General features: G+C 30.5%; 1 protein-coding gene across 2 annotated transcripts in view; it reads right to left on the bottom strand.

The window, feature by feature from the left end:
- Positions 1–2,339: 2,339 nt before the first annotated feature.
- The window catches only part of LOC127704357 (ETS-related transcription factor Elf-2-like), a 36,384-nt gene continuing 21,229 nt past the window's right edge, over positions 2,340–17,494 (bottom strand). For both annotated transcript variants that reach the window (XM_052208387.1, XM_052208388.1), the window contains exons 2-6: positions 9,592–9,717; positions 8,839–8,979; positions 7,020–7,148; positions 6,298–6,490; positions 2,340–5,504 (exon numbers count right to left, since the gene is read on the bottom strand). In XM_052208387.1, coding sequence (XP_052064347.1) covers positions 5,408–5,504; positions 6,298–6,490; positions 7,020–7,148; positions 8,839–8,979; positions 9,592–9,715 — 684 coding nt within the window. In that variant the 5' untranslated portion in view covers positions 9,716–9,717 and the 3' untranslated portion in view covers positions 2,340–5,407. The remainder of the gene's footprint in view (positions 5,505–6,297; positions 6,491–7,019; positions 7,149–8,838; positions 8,980–9,591; positions 9,718–17,494) is intronic.

The following is a 17,494-nucleotide window of genomic DNA, read 5'->3' as shown; positions in this document are numbered from 1 at the left end:
TTTAAGAAAAAATGGTGGGTTGAACCTGGTTTTGTGGCATGCTAAACCTCCCGCTTTTATTGCAACGTCACACACAACACCAAAACGACAACATCACATGACAGGACTGCAATACTTATAAATGGGAGAACATATACGACAAAGAAACACACGAATAATAGCTCACAAAAGGTACTAGGCTTAAAATTCATTACGCCAGACGTGCGTCTCGTCCACACAAGACCAACCAGTGACGCTCAGATGAAAAAAGTTTGAAAGCCAAAACAAGTACAAAGCTGAAGAGCACCGAGGACCAAAACTTCCGAAAAGTTGCACCCAACACGGCCAGGGTTTTCTGCTTGGGACAAGAACATCCTTATTATTTAGAATAATTTAACGTATCCTGCTTTGCATGAATCACCCGCTATTCAAATTCACACTCAGTCAAAATGTTTCTCGAACGTAGAGATAAACACGTCATCGGATAAACGTCCTAAAAACTATCTTATCTTTCACAAACAGTTATAAACTTTGTATGACTGGCTCTGGGTATTTTGTATATTTTCTTTCGCTGAAAGACCACACAGCTTATTATTTATGCGAATTAACTAGCACAAAGGGATTATTACATAAAATCTCAATGACATTGTGTTCTGCCCATCGAAAAGCGGAAGATTATTTCGCATGTTGCGCAATTTTGCAGATCCGAATATAGCGTATATCATCATCGAATGATCAGTTTGTGAGATCAGCATATCGATGCTATAGACATATTTCTGAGGAAGATCAAACATAAAAAGGCATGCATTTGACTTGAGACGGGGGCTTTGGTTTCTATTTTTGCTTCCGATCCAGAAATCTTATTTTAAAAAACAAGAATAATTTATTTTGAATCCCATAACTTTAAGACACTGAAAGTCAGATTTTTTTTGTGGGATTCAATTTTGGTAAGTAAAACGTTTTGTTTGCGATATTTGCGAAAGCTTTAATCGGATTTCGCGAGAAACTTGTACTTCGTCGTCAGTTTCAATTCTCAAAAGATATATAGTTATTTTCCTTAATAAACTGTGGAGATAGTGATATGTCTCGACTGTACGAAATTTTAATAGTGTTAATGTTGACATTAAAGTGGCAATCCTTTAACATGTAAACTATGCAAAACATTCAAAGTCAATAAACCATTGATAAAAACACGGAGCTAAATAATCTCCATAGTGATGAAACTTGCCAATGTTAATACAAATGCATACCAAATATCATTGACTTATTATTTGTTGTTCCTCTTAAACTGACATAATCTTACACTTTAACATATGAATTATGTAAAAGTTCAAAAGTCCATGAACCATGACTTAGGGGGCAGGCCAAAATAATCGCATTGAATTGATATGTATCTTTGTATGCTAATACCAGTATAATTGCATAACAACTATCATTGACTTACAATTAGTGGTGTAACTTGAACTGTTCTAATAGTAAACTTTAACATATAAACTATGTAAAAGTTTCAAAATCAAAAGACCATGACAGAGTGTAGGAACCAAGTCATCTCCATGGAAATGAGATATGCCAATAAAAATACAATTTTTTTGTATACCAAATATCATTGACTAAATATTATGAGTAGTTCCCCTTAATCTGACCTATTAAAAAAAACTTTGACATGAGAACTATGCAAAACTTTAATATATAATGAACCATGATTAAGGGGACAGGACTCTATACTCTTCCTGGAAATTAGATGCACTTATGGTAATACAACTGCATACCCGATATCATTGACTTACCATTAGCGTTTAATTTTAAACTGATCTTATCGCAAAACGTACAAGTTTGAATTATTTAAAAGTTTAAAAGTCAATAGACCATGATTAAAGAGGCGGGGCAAAATAGCCTCCATGAAAATAAGATGTGCCTCTGCTAATACAACCACATCCCAATACCATTTACTTATTATTAGTGGTTTCCCCTAAACTAACATTGTCGCAAACTTTAACACTGAGAGGATAACTTTATATAACCAAACACATATTCGAGTTAAATTATAATTTGTTTTTTGCTAGTTGATTATGCTGACTACACGTTTTAACAGTGTTTTTAAAAAGAAGTCAACAAAATCATTTTATCAACTATGTTTTGTATTGTGTTAAATCTACTTGCTAGTATCATAGCTGTCATATTTGTGTAATTTGTGACCGTATTTTACCAGATAAGTATATATATGAGCAAACACGGATTTGGAACTTTGCGGTTTATATGTCAAACAAATTTAAAATTGTTGATTTCCATTGACTATCGTAACTTCAAATTAATGAGATTGGTTTATATCCAATGAATAATTGTAACAATAAGAATCCATTATTATATTTTAATCAGCATTAAATAAGTTAACAATTACAAAGATCTCCAGTAAATCATTACAACCAGCATTAAATAAGTTAACAATTACAAAGATCACAGTACAATTTGTATACAAATACAAAATAAAGGTAAAAACTGCTTCATCATAATCCTTGTTGCAGAAATCAATTCGGGAAAGAGACATTAATAGATATGTGTATGCATTTTCGAAAAAAAAACTCATTATTAAAATGTAAATCTTATTTAAAAAATAAGATAACATTGCTTCGGAGTAGTAAAATTTTGTTACAATGATAAAATGATACGGAAGATAATTACAGGAAAAATCAATCTCTTAAGTCGAATAAAGACTGACAAACCATAGCAAACACATAGATCGACGATTAAAGAGTGTGTATCCAAAATAAAAGATAATATCCTTCACCTTTAAATCGTTGTAGTTCATTTAAAAATGTGTACCTATATTAACAGATAATCTCTTTCAAATTTTAATCGTTGTTCTATATTTGCATTGCAGATAACTTTTACGCTATCAATCTCTCTCAACAGGTAAAATCTGTCTTTTTTATTTTGAATTTATAACTTTTCGAATTTGTATGAAGTGTAATGAAAAATTAGAGATCACAACAAAATAAAATGGTCTATGATTTGATGAAAACGTACAAAACACAAAAACATGTAAATGCCACTGAAACCTATTAAGAGCTATTGATGGACATATGTATTAAGACCCTCTTATCCCAGCTAAATCATGGAACAAGTAAAGAGGTTTACATATTGTCTTGCCTTTTGTATAGACAATTCACTTACTAGTTAAGTTAAGAGTAAATACTTCACAGACAACACACAGCTGTTTATAGCAAAGTTTGGTGATGACCAAAAGCTTTGAAAGAGAATCAAGGTTTTACTGTCATGGCATAATGAATCAATGTCTTGGTTATTAAGTTGAGTAAAGTCAAATTAAGATTTAGAGGAGAATTAAAACTCATGAAGCAAAAGAATAATACATGGCAATATAGAACACGTCAACAGCATTATGTGAGACTACTTTGCGTTATATATATATGAAACTGCAGTGTCAGTAAACTTCAACGAATCAAATACATGTTATGATGTTAATCATTCTATTATCAAAAATATAACAAATGATACTATTACTAACATAGGTTATGATATAATACTGTTTTCCTTTGAGATCTTTTATGATCATTATGGATAATAATGAATGATTAATGAGATTCGTTGTAACTTGGCAGTGTTATTGGTTTTAACACAATTATCAACATTACATACACAGCAGTATAAAAATATAAACTATTTTTTTTACAAGTAAAATTAAGAGACAGATAAAATACAACGATTTGAACAATCAAACATGATTACATTGAACATTATAATGCAAAATGCCCAGAACACGTAAAGTGATACAACGATTTGAACAATCAAACATGATTACATTGAACATTATAATGCAAAATGCCCAGAACACGTAAAGTGATATCTTATTATCTATGACAGGTAAGTGGTTTTCTATTCCATACCCAACACCCCAACTTTATTTTGGTAAAATCTGCCTATAGTGCAATTCATCGCTATTTGTCGATCTTCCGAAATATGAACAAATACTGATCCTTTAATTTGTTTAAGTCACCAGAGAATAATATTCGACACCATTTAAGAACTTTATTGTAGTTTGATGTCATAGATCAACTGTCGTAAATTATCGGGTGAAGTGTAGAATCCCAAATAACAAATCCTTAAAGAGAGTAAGGTAAATATCTTATTGTAAATGGCTTCTATATATAATAAAAAGGTCAGATTAATTTATTCATAATGGATTGAATTAACTTTTAAGATTTGTTTTGTTGAAATCGTCCGGTATTTATAAATAGAAACATGTTATTTATAAAGAGATTGTGTTAAAAAGTGGATTTCGGGTCTTGCATTGCTTGATTTGGAAGTATACCTCATTTCTTTGAATTCGCCAAATCAAATACCCATAAAACAGAATACTTGCAAGGGAGCATTGTCTACAAATGTGTCTGTCTTTAGTCGTAGTAATCATCAACATCCACCAATCCAATTTGTTTTTTCATTTAAAATAACCCAAAATTAAACCTGATTTAAGATTGCATTGATCCGATAGAAAATTAAGGCACCATAAAGCCACCAATGTGGTGACTGACGGACGGCATTATAGATAGACAGCCACTTTAAAACATTAAACATACCAGATAATGAACATTTCTTTGTATTGCGTTTTAAATATGCATATTTATCAACAGTAGTTTCTGACATTTCATACTTCATATTGCAGCACATAAAAATACTTTTAATTTGGTTGGATAATTCTTTTGGGATTTTATTTGGAACAAAACCACAATCCGACACAATGCAATACACGTCAATATTGGATATGCTATAAAATATTTATGCCATTTGACAGTGCGTTATAGTTAAAAGAATATATTCATTTGATTGTGTCAGAAATCTATAAGTACATCTGTCATTCAAATGTATATAATATTTGACAGCTTTTCTGATTGTTAGTATACTTTTTCCATTGGTTTAAATGAAAATTAGATACAACTAAAAAAGTATGTCAAAAATACCGAACTCCAAGGTAAATTAAAAAAAAAGATGTCCATAAAACTGACAAATTCAAACGTAATCCAACATCCGAACCAAGCAATCGCCAGGTTCGATTATTTTTACAGTCTATACTACATTTTATCCATGGAATTTTGAAGTTCACATCTGTGGTTATTCCATTCAAGCGTATAAAAAAACAAGTGATCAATGTAAGAGGATTTTAAGGGTTGTTTTCTTGCAACATGCATGTCTGTTTTTAATACACGATCTTTCGCAGTGACTTGTCTTCATTCGTCGTAGTTTGTACAATTGGATAAAATTGCACCGGTGACATAATTTAACCTTCGTCCGTGCACATGTTTTCACCCTTTCCGACCCTCGTAATGTTGTTCTTTTAATGGACATAGATTTTTTGTACCCGTTTTGTTACAGTTGTAAAATAGTTATACAGATACCCAACACCAAACAAGCAGCTCTAATTTGATGGTCTCCATCCATGAGACTTTGGTCCGAATCTGTACACAAGTCGCCTGTTTAATACAGGTTCCATTATTTTCCGTTTATAATAATATCTGGAAAATAGGTAAAAATCGAAGTTGATTTATATTTTATGAAGAAAAATTTACGTAGAATAAATTGAAACTTGTAAATCTTTGACAATACTTCTAATAAACCATCATAATGATTTCCATATTTCGCTACACTTTTATGTGGCCCTTTTTAAGCTTTTCGGAACCTTGCATCATCTTAAGCTGCAAAAAAACAAATGCTATTATATTAGTGCGCATAATACATGCTTCTGGAAAAAACTTAATCAGGTACGCCTGCCAAAAAAGTGGAAAGCCAAAAATATAAAACGTTAGAAAGAAAGATGAACTGTTGACACAAAAATATGTCTTGCCATGGAATAGAAATTTGCCACTGCAAATACAACTACATATCAAATATCATTGTCTTGTTATTAATGGTTCCCCTTAAACTGATCTAATAACAAACTTTAATATGTAAACAGTGCAATTGATTCAAAGTCAATGAACTATTACAGAGGAGGGGCCAAATAATCGATATGCAACTTATCGCAAACTTTAACAATATTTTTTGACGCCAGAATTATAAAGTATTAGAAAGTTTTAAAACTAATAATAAGACCTAAAGAAACAGGCAAAACCACTTTTTGCCTAAAAAAGTTTCAAGTTTAAGTTGAATCATGAACAGTGTCTTTAGGTACAAAACTTTATTGAAAGTGTCTCTGTTTTCGTTTAATTATCAAAATAAAAGAAAATCAAATTCAAAATTTGTACAAAAATCGCTTCTCCGAGGTGAAGTTTGAAAATTTGAAACAGAAAGAAAAACTAAATTAAATACCTTATTGCACGACTCATATTTTCGTAATTCATTCGTTCGTTATTCTTGATTTCACCCCACATTCGAGCTATTTCTTTTGTTTTTACCATTCTAAATTCGCCTTTCTCTTGATTAGTCCATTTAATGTGAGAAGGGTTTGTGCTTGGATCATTCAAAAGATCACGCAAAAACTCCCACAAACGTTTGCTTCCATCTGAAATGATATAGCACGATATAACAATTTGTCTTATCATCCCTAGCTAGCCTCACAACATCACTTGTGGCACTGCCTCTTTTTTGGCCAACATAAAATATACCACAATACATCACCTATACCAACATAACGAATGAATTTATTCGTATAGAATTCTAAAATGGTAGGTCAGTAAAGGGGTGACCTATCAGAACGAAATGTATAGCAACTAATTGTGTAAATGATTCAAGTTGCAAATGTATTGGAAAAGATTGTACAAGTTTTTGAAATATTCATAAGGAAATAATGTAAAATCAACTTCAATATTTTCTTCGTTCTAGGCTCTTCATCTTTAATTGTAGTCTGCCTTAGGATATATACATGTATTTTTTATTCAACCAATACTCGGAAAAGTTGTTGTTTAATCTCAATATATTTCATAGAAGGAAACTGAAAGTAATAGAGCTTGTGTCTATAATATGAAATAGTTGTTATATATATTCATGTATATCTATATATATATCTGGACATATATATGCAATTAACTCACTTGCACGCGTTAGGGATGGCACTTGTATTCCTCGTAGTCTTGAAGTACAAGGAGTTTGTTCTGTTCGTTGGTCAGCACTAAACTCATCAATTACTGTTTTTGGAATTAAATCTTCTGGTGGATTGATACCTATATAATCAATAAATTAACAATAACTTTAAAACTATGGATATTGAATTAAATGTTCTAACAATTTAATTTGATTTCAATTTACATGATTAATTGGTACTTACCAGTGATGCCATTACGAAATTGTTTTTTCAACTATCAACTATAAAATCTTTTAAACAGTGATAAGGTACCATGTTTTTTGCAAATTTCACGAAGAAGCAACAGTAATTTACCATATTAAAAAATTGTTACGTCATATTGATGAAAACCAATAATGATTTAAAAGCTAATTGAATCAAACGACCCCTAAACGGAACAAGACATGTGTGTCAACAAAACAAGCGTTTCATGCTTTGCATTCATCACCCTCCATGCGAATTATTACTTATTGCGTAATATGTCACGACAAGGAATAGGAACGCAATAAGTAAAATTTCAGATCAGGAGAGACATTTGGTTGCTTAAGATAAAAGACTACGGAAATGTCTCCCGTGAGTTGAACCTCAAACTCACCAACAAATCATGGTGGTCCGAATGATATTTTTATTCCCTAGGGGAGAGACCAATTTACTAGTAAGAAAACGGAAGTTGACAATGGGAAAACTGAAATTACCACGTTCTTCGATAGTCGTAGTTTGAAGGCGTTCATCAGCTTTCATTCGCGTGTGTTATATATTTTCGCTAAACTCACGGATGCAAAACATCAGTATGGTTTTACATCGTGGAAAAAATCCTTAGATGAAATGTTTCAATTAGCGAAAATTGATAGTAGCTGGAATTTAACTTCCTCATGAACAAATAGTTTTTCCACCCGCATGACTTTAAGATTGACTACAGCAATCTCCCGTTTGTCAATCATTAGTTCATCAATTATTTTTTTAAATAATAATTCAACATCAAGATAAAGATTAGTATGTTAAAGCATTCGCAACATATCGCCAAATATCAAAATATAGTGAACACTGATAGTTTCGGACATAAAACATTCACAAAAATGGATAAATAGACCAAAAAAACATGATGTGCATTTCACCATTTATTTGTTAACACAGGCAATCGTATTGTTTATTTAAGATAATTTCTTAGCTTCAATTCAATTGTGTAACATGTGATTTATTTAAAATATGAGGTTTTAATTAAGTAACGGAAATACTATTGATATGGATGTAAACTGATAAAATCTAAGCATCTGAACTTATTAAACTATTTTTCTGTTAAAATCATAATGATGTTCGCTCCTCTGTTTCAAAATAACAAGCCCTTTAAAAGACTGTTATAAATTGATAGTATATAAATAACGAACCTAAAAAAGCAGAAAACAATTATAGGTCCGTGTCCTTGTTTTTGAGATATAATCAATTAAACATTTGGCGGGAAATGTTTCTCTATAGATTTTCCATGCATTAAACATTGGCACCGTTTTTCTTTCAAAAACTATGAAAATTTAACAAGGATTTGATGAGATTTTCGAAAATGGTCTTTAAAACTATATGTAATAAAATTATAACAAGAAAAGTAGGGGTTAGCGGGTAAATATTTTTTTGGAACTACATGGATATAACTAGAGGATTCCGAATATCTGACAAAAAGTCAAAAATAAGAGTAGCGGACATCCTTAAACTACTTTTTGTTTGTTTTTCGTAGTATTGATTAGTTTGATATACACATCTTTGCTGAATTACCCCAAATATGAGTAGTAAATATATACCTTCAAATGTAAACGATCCCGTTGTGTTTCCAGGTGATTGGTTCAGAAGATCGTTTGGATCACCTTCATCTCCAATAACATAAAATGCTTGACCTACTTGGGCCAATACTTGGCTATCTCTAACTTCAACTCTCACGTTTTCTGCAAATATGTAAATTTAACAAATTCGATAATCAAGCTTAAGTGTTGTGTATGATAGGCCATATAGAATAATTACAAGGCGTTAGTTACCATTTGCATGAAAGGAAAAATAACACTTATATAATTTACATTTAAAAGAAACGTTTATATTAAAATATGAAAAAAATGTATGAGGTAAAATATTGCATGGCATGGTGTTTCTGATATAAATCTACAAAGTGCAGACCGATGCACGAATGCATGAAATACCATTTTCTTTGTAAATTTAAGACCGCAAAGTTTTAACTGGTAAGGAATACATATGCAAGTAGGCAACGTGTACTTATCAACTGAAATCAAATAAATTTGATAGTCAATATTTTCATACGTGTGTCATATAGTTTCTATCTATGAACCGTGCTTATAGCATTAACGGTACCAATTTTTCTGCAACAGATGCGCAATTTGACAAAAAATGTCTCTTCAATGAGGCTTGAGGTCAAAATATTTGGAAATCCAAATCTTATTAAAAAAATTAAGAGCTTATAGATATACTTATTGAATTTGTTTTTTTCTTAATATGAAGTTTTCTATGTGTATATGTTTCTACTTATTTTTTATATAAATATATACCTGTACGACCTGTTTGGCACGGGGACGAGTCTTCAATTCTCTGCATGCAATTCCAGTGAAGATCATAAACAGGTAATTGTCTCCCAAAATTAAATGTACCAGGGTTCTTTATCACCAAGGTCATGTCTGTTAAAAAAATATTTGTACACATTTTCAAACTGCAGTCAATGAAATGTTCTTTTGTTGAATTATCCACTTTAGCAATTTTAACTTATACATTGCTAGTATAAAAACACGTTTCAAAACAAATTTCTACTGATTCTACTTAATACGTGTGCATATTATATCATGGTTAATTTTATTTTGTTCAGCTTCGAGGAGCAATTTTTTCAAGGCTGTTTTGAATATTCACGACCAATTTTGAATCTAGTAAAATGATCATTACGTCCGAATCTACACACCAAAAACGTTCATGATGAAGGTTAATTAAAATAAGCACTACAAAAGCACCAAATATAAAGGGTTATTTTCTTTTTGCATGAGAGGGCATCAATGCTCTTTCATTTCGTACTTTATTTGTTTTGTTTTTTAAACTTTTGATTCGAGCGTCACTGAAGAGTCTTTTGTAGACGAAAAGCGCGTCTGGCGTACACAATTTTTATCCTAGTATCTATGATGAGTTTATTATCCAAGACAGATTTTAGAAAAATCTTAAAGAAACAATTTCTAAGAGATACAAAAATAAAAATAATATTGGCGAAATTCTTGAGCAAGCCTATTGTCCGTATAAAGTTAAAATCTCCTTTAGACAAAAGTTTTTGGGTTTTTTTTTTTAAATTGCTATGGATGTCCTCCACTTTAACAAGATGTATGTTTGCATTTAAGTCAAATGAGACATCCTCGAAACAAAGCAATAAACAAGTTTGACTGAATTTATATGGCAAATTATGCTGACACTAACATGCTAAACGATTATTGTTATCGGGAATAGTATAAATGTTAAGGAAAGGAGGTGTTTAGATGTAGCCTACATGTTTTCCCATATTAGAAACCGTTAGATGACGAAACGTTTTCCCCATCTCTAATAACTGAATAGAATTAAACCTTTACACCTGTGAAGTGTATATGTGTGTCGATTCGTAACAATGACTCTTTGAAAGATAAAAAACGTAATAAATTTATATAAACTTCATTCAAATATTACACTTTTAAAATTTTGAATAGCAGAAATAATGATATATGAAATATTACAGGAAACTCGACACCTAAGCAAAAATAGTATCACCTTTTATGTATTGACAGGTTGTTTTTTGCTTCAACATATATCAAAATAAATCGGATAACTTTCAAGGTTTAATTGGATTATGTGTTTAATATTTCAGCGATTATATATTATAATGAAACAAATTACATGTGTAGAAGATATAATCTTACCTTCGTCCAGCATATTAAAAATATTTCAAAATGCATTTCTTTTTATTTTATATTCTTTTATATTTCAATCTTTTTGGCATTTTAGGGGAATATTAAAAAAAAGATAAAATTCTCAAAAGAGGCAAAATTTGAATAGATATCTCTTCATCAAATCCATTGGATCAGAACCATGTAAAATATCTAGTTTAAACCATACAGGTAAGTTATAATCAGGAAGGTAAACAAAAGTAACCTATTTCCTTAAACTATTATATAAACATCTCCATATTTCAAAATATCCGTTGTGACGTAGAAAAGTAACTGACGTCATATCAGTATTAAATGTCATTCAACCTTGTGCATTGCAAAAATGTCAAAAGGGAAAGCACCTTTTATTAACCTGAATATTAAAGGTCATATAACAAACTTTCCACATTGATAGATATTGTTTAAAACTTACACCAGCTATAAACAAATATTTCTTTTCATTGCATAATTATATATTGAAATTAGGTTCCAAGATACCTAGAGGCAAAACATTAAAAGCACAAGGCAAACAGAATTAAACGATGCATGACAAAATTTAAAAAAATACGAAAAACAATAGAAATTTCAAACTTCGCAGACAACGAAAAAGATCAGTATTCCCCAACAACTAAACCCAAACAGTAATGAGCTGAGATGCTCGGGAAAACTTGCTATGTCATTTTAAATGGTGTCAACATTTGTATTGCCAATGTAAAATTTCGACATACAATAGTAATTTAAGATCATATCATAGTGGGTTGGAATGTGTGGTTGATCCTAAGAGTTAACGAATTCTTTACACAATCAGTCCACGAATCACAGATATTGTCATGTCTGTAATAAAAGTGCAAACAGGGTCTACTTAAAACTTCAAGGAATTTTGGGTCCTCAATGCTCTTCAACGTAATGTAAATGTTTTATGAATATGTTAGATTATATTTTTTTATTAAAAGAATGAAAAAAGAATTAAATTGATCCAGAAAAGTAGTAATGACAATTACAATGTATATCAGGTTCTACAGAATTTTTCTATTTCATGGTCTTTTTTGTTATCGCATCGGACATTCTTGAATTATGATTGCAAAAAAGAATGGTTTGTGTTTTATAATAACAAAATTGCGAATATTATATATATAACATGATAACCAAGAATTAGATAACATCAAAATATCAAGCAAAATATTATGTTTTTATTTTTCTTCTATTTTTTTCTTGTTCAAGTATATCAATATAATGATTTTAATTTTAAATATAAATATCTATCATTGAACTTTTATGTATTAAAGCAAATATATTTTACAGGGGTTTGGTACAATGAACAATATTAACCTTCGATCTTTGACTTTTGATCATTTCGTAATTAAGACATCTATATAAGGTTCATTATTTCAACGATGTCATTGTCACAATACTAAACATTTAACGATTCCAAAATTTAGCGTATATTCATATTGTGCGATGGTTTTTTTTTCAATTTCTATTCAAAACATTTTACCAGTTAGAAAAAGGATAGCATGGCAGATAAAGATTAGTAATGAAGTATGGTTTGATAATGATTTTACCTTGTTCGTACATGCTGCAAGTGTTAAGTGAACTAATTTTCAAAAGTATTTAAAAATCTATGAAAAGTTGCATGATACAAAAGCTAATTTTGTTATTTCATAACATTTCACCAAATAAATTTGCATAAATTATATTTTCTCCTCAGTTTAGCAATGTTTATTTTTACTTGCGGAAGTTCACCTTTACCTTGAATGTACATTATTTCACAATGTCGTGTACTTGATTTCATCGTTTTTTTGTATAAAATAGACTAAAACAAATTTAAAATGGACACTCAATTATCATTAGTCAAAGAAGCACAGACAATAACATAGCAAAAATTAAAAAAAAGTTCAGTAGTCAAACAATTTCCCTCATAACAAAGCAAAGATTATAATATATTAGTTAGCCAACATATTCCGTTTTAATCTTATTATTTTAGCCAACATTTTAATTCAGGATAACCTCATCATATTAATCTGCTGTGACGTACCAAATTATAAGCTTGGTATGTTTGATGCGTTTTTACAACCACTTAGCCTATGCAACTGCACTTTACTGTTGACATGGAATATCATTGATATGTTCATTTTCTGTATTTACTATCTATCAAATTATGAATTATTCGAGAAAAATAAGGTGGTTCTACATTCAGACATCCAGTCTTTCATGTTTGTTGGTACAACTTTTCGGACTTTCCGGGTTTTAATCTTCTTCAACTTGGTATTTGATTTGGCCTTCAAATTGTGTTGATTAAAGCGCAGTCTTATGTAGTCTAAACGCGTGTCTATCGTACCAAATTATAGCCTGGTGTCTTCGATAAGTCTTTAAACATATCAAGATTGTCAAGTACTTCATTTTAAAGTAAAACAATGAAATGCGCGTAATTTTCGAAGTGTTTCTCATGTAACCTTTCACTGACATAAATGAATAAATAAAATATGTATTCTTCCCTTTTTGGACACGAATATCTTATAAATTAAATAAATGCAAACGAGTGTAATAATATGAATTAATATTTCTTTTATGCAGATTTAAGGGAGAAACTATATAATGAGTGTGTTGATGCAGGCTTTCAATACAATTACCTAAGTATAGTATTGATTTGTTGGGATATATCGAATCCATCTGAGGCTGGTTTTCATTGGTTGGTACAATATAAAATATAGCCTTTCGATCTTTGACTTACCACTTTATAATTCAGACATAATGATTAAACAAGAAAAACTCTTAATATGATTTTAAGGTATAACAAGATACAACTTTTGACTCCAAGATTAAACATAGCATCTTATTTGACGATGTGTTTTTTTGGGGTTTTTTTTCAGTTTCAAATTCCAATCATTTACAACTAGAATAAAGAATAGCATTGTCTCATTCAGACTAAACTGATATCAAATTTTCTGAAAAAATTCATACATATTCTCAGAGTACTTCATATTTTTTATTTGAGAAAAAATGAAGTATAAGCCTAGTATCTTTGATGAGTTTTTTAAATCGTTTTATACATTTAAAAAAACCATGAAAGTCTGGATGATACAATATCTTAATGTGCCTTATAAAAAACTAAAGCAAATTTGCATTTTTTCCCTTCTCATTTGAGATTAATAATGTTTGTTACATAGCCAAACTTATAGTATCAAGAAATCAAACAATTGTCAACAAAATACAAAACAGTATTAATATTTAGATATATTAATTATGCCAATGTTTTCCATTTTGGTTTTAATATTCCTGTCACTGGTTTCAGTTCAGTATTACAATGTACCTCATTCAGTCATAAGAAAAATGGATTTAATAGATATTAACAAAAGGTTTTTTTCAGCACTTCAATGATTTCTGAAAAAAATATAGAAATTTACTACCATCGTCATGAGACGTCATTTTATGAAATATAATCTACTAGTAATCTCTTAGAAACATTGGCATTAGCAAAAGGCAAAGTAAAAAGTATAAATAAAATACCGAACTCAAATGCAAATTCAAAAAGGGGAGGTTCTTAAAAAACTGACTAAATTAAACGCTATCAATCAACGGAACAATTGAAAAACAACTGCCATATTCCTGACTAGGTATAGGCATTTTCCGAAGAAAAGTCGAACCTGTGGTCAGGTGTTGTCTTTCTACTGGGATAAAAGTCTAATATGACGGCAGATAGTTAAAGTTATATGAACTTTGTATCTTAATTTACACAGCCATTTTTCTATAAAATTTCGAATATAGTTTAAGCTATTGAATATGTTGTAGCATTTATAAAAAGATGATAAAGTATTACGGATAAAAGATAGTGTTATTTGCAATTTAATATTCCTCGGCTTTTTTCCGTTTTTTTTCAAACAAGATGAATATAGAATACTGTGTAAACATGTATGACACTAATTTATAGTTAAGAAAATTTAAATTTGATGATTTTAATGGTATTAATCATTTACAGAATGAAACCATTAAATTGGCTATTCAGTTATTTTCATACCCATAATCATATGTTATTACCAGTAAATGTGTTTGATTTCTTTATTGTGCTCAAACAAATAAATGTAAACACTTTTTTACAACAGACATAGCAAATTACAAATTTTTAATTCATCTTTGATTAGGTTTCTTTTTAGTACACTTTTAACCAAATATATTTACCCATTTAAGTAACCGCATTCTTTTACATGTTCTTGTATATATAAAAAAGATATAATTAGATATAAAACGTGGTTAATTTTTAATGTGCATCATGGTGGGATTTTTCCGGTCAATTAAAATTGTGTGGCAGCAAGGTGTATCGGTATCGCTTGTTCAGCAGTTTCAGTCATATTACTAAATACGTCAAAATAATCTAAATATTAAATGTTGCAATCAAAAAATAAATTTGTATTTCAGAGACGTCGTAGAGATTACCATCTGCGTCAATAGTGTTTGACTGAATCGACAATTTTGATCATAACAAAATTTAAAATGTTTGAGCAAAAACAACTTGAGCATTTGCTCAGACATTTTTCTCACAACAGATTCAGCAGTGTCCAGATATTTCACATGCAAGAAATAAAGATGAATTCAGTCCATGTTCGTTTGTTTGAAGTATAAAAAAAACTAACATTGAACTCAATAAACTGCAAAACGGTATAGGAAATATTTACACATCTTATTTAGAATGTAGGATCAAAAACAAAAATATGGATTCTTTATAGCTGACTTTGCGGTATGGGCTTTGCTCATTGTTGAAGGCCGTACGGTGACTTATAGTTGTTAATTTCTGTGTCATTTTGTCTCTTGTGGAGAGTTGTCTAATTGGCAATCATACCACATCTTCTTATTTTTATATCTACTGATCAAGTAGACAAAAAAATATTTATCTTAAGAAGAAATAGAATAAGATAGGGTTACGTTATCATATATGTCAATTAAGGAATAGTTGTCCTGTTGGTGAAGTGTCTCGAGAGGTCAGTCATTGTAACTCTTTAGTCCACCTGATTGCGCAAGGAAAATATTCTGATGCTACCCCACTTATTTCTGGGCGAATATGTTTATTTTATAAAAAAAAATATATTTGATTAAGAACATTGAACAGTACTTGGTATGATAACACCTGGAAACATTGGATTTCTATTATCAAATTTCAGATGAATATATGTATGTTCTTTATTATTAGATTTCCTGTCGAATATTGTTTAAATTCTTACACGTTCAGTGTTATTATTGTTTTATTGCTTCTTGATCTCTGATTATATAGATATATGTCAACTGAATGTTTGTTCAATCTAATTTTAAAGCGGTTTGTAAATAGATATCAATTTTTTTTAGGGATGGCAACGATTCCTCGGGTACTCGAGTACTCGATCGGAAGGCCTAGTACTCGAGTACAATTTTAGTACTCGGATTCTCGTTTGCCTTTTAAAAATCTTCCCTCACTTTAGTTCCCTTTGAAATATCCCCTTCGAAATACAATTAATATCTATTAACAATGGAAATACAGTTCACCTCAAATCTAGCGGTAAATACAGATAGTTTTAAAAAAACTAATTAAGAAACTTTTTGATTGGATGGTAGTGTCAATATTTTTAGTACTAGCAACGTCCTACCCTTCCAAGAGGATTTGTGGATGTGCAGGACTTGTTGTAACAAAACTTATTAAACAAACTTTCATCTGAAGTTGTGGATCAGATCATATTTCCGAAGAAAAACAAAATCAAAGTGCCCTGCAGTGAACCCCGCGCAACTGATTAGAGACATTTGTAACGGTGTTTGTACACGGATCAACACTTTCATTGATCAATTCGAACTTTATTAACATATTGATGGTTTTATTGGCATGTTTCTGATTTGGTACATGAACACACAAACAATAATTGCTATTATGATAGGTTACTTTTAGAAACGGTGGTCAGTTATTCATTGTTCAATTGGTACAAAAAAGGATGAGCGATTTACATAACCAAGGATCAAGTTATATTTTGTAGCCGAATAGTCTGAGTTCTGCAATAATACGTATGTCTTTCGTTAAGATGTCAAGCGATGATTGATTGATTGATTGGTGATTGCTTTACGCCGCATCAGCATGTCAAGCGATGTCAACATATTATAGTTTGGTTTTAGAAAGATAATTACAACAATACCGCATCCCAACAAAAAACAATACTTTTCACCAGACCTTAAAGATTTATCCGTGTACTCGAGTACTCGCGAGTATCATGACCGAGTACTCGAGTATTGAATTTCAAATCTTTTGACATCCCTATAAATTTTCATAATGAAAATCACTTTCCCCAAAAATGCATTATATGACTTTCGTGCTTACAACACATCATTCTAAAATAGTCTCTGCTGGGTTCGCCCGAGACAAACGTAGCCAAATTGCAAATTAAAAAATACAGACCTCATGCAACAATACACTCAACACCGGTTATAAATAATCTTAAAACAACGTGACATGTCTGAAATAATTCAAGCATTTTGCGTCCGATTTAAGATTTATGGACATCGTGGTCTTGAT

The sequence above is a fragment of the Mytilus californianus genome, unplaced genomic scaffold (assembly GCF_021869535.1).
Source record: "Mytilus californianus isolate M0D057914Y unplaced genomic scaffold, xbMytCali1.0.p SCAF_6, whole genome shotgun sequence".
NCBI classification, from domain to species: domain Eukaryota; kingdom Metazoa; phylum Mollusca; class Bivalvia; order Mytilida; family Mytilidae; genus Mytilus; species Mytilus californianus.
This window is presented reverse-complemented; position numbering and strand designations above follow the sequence as displayed.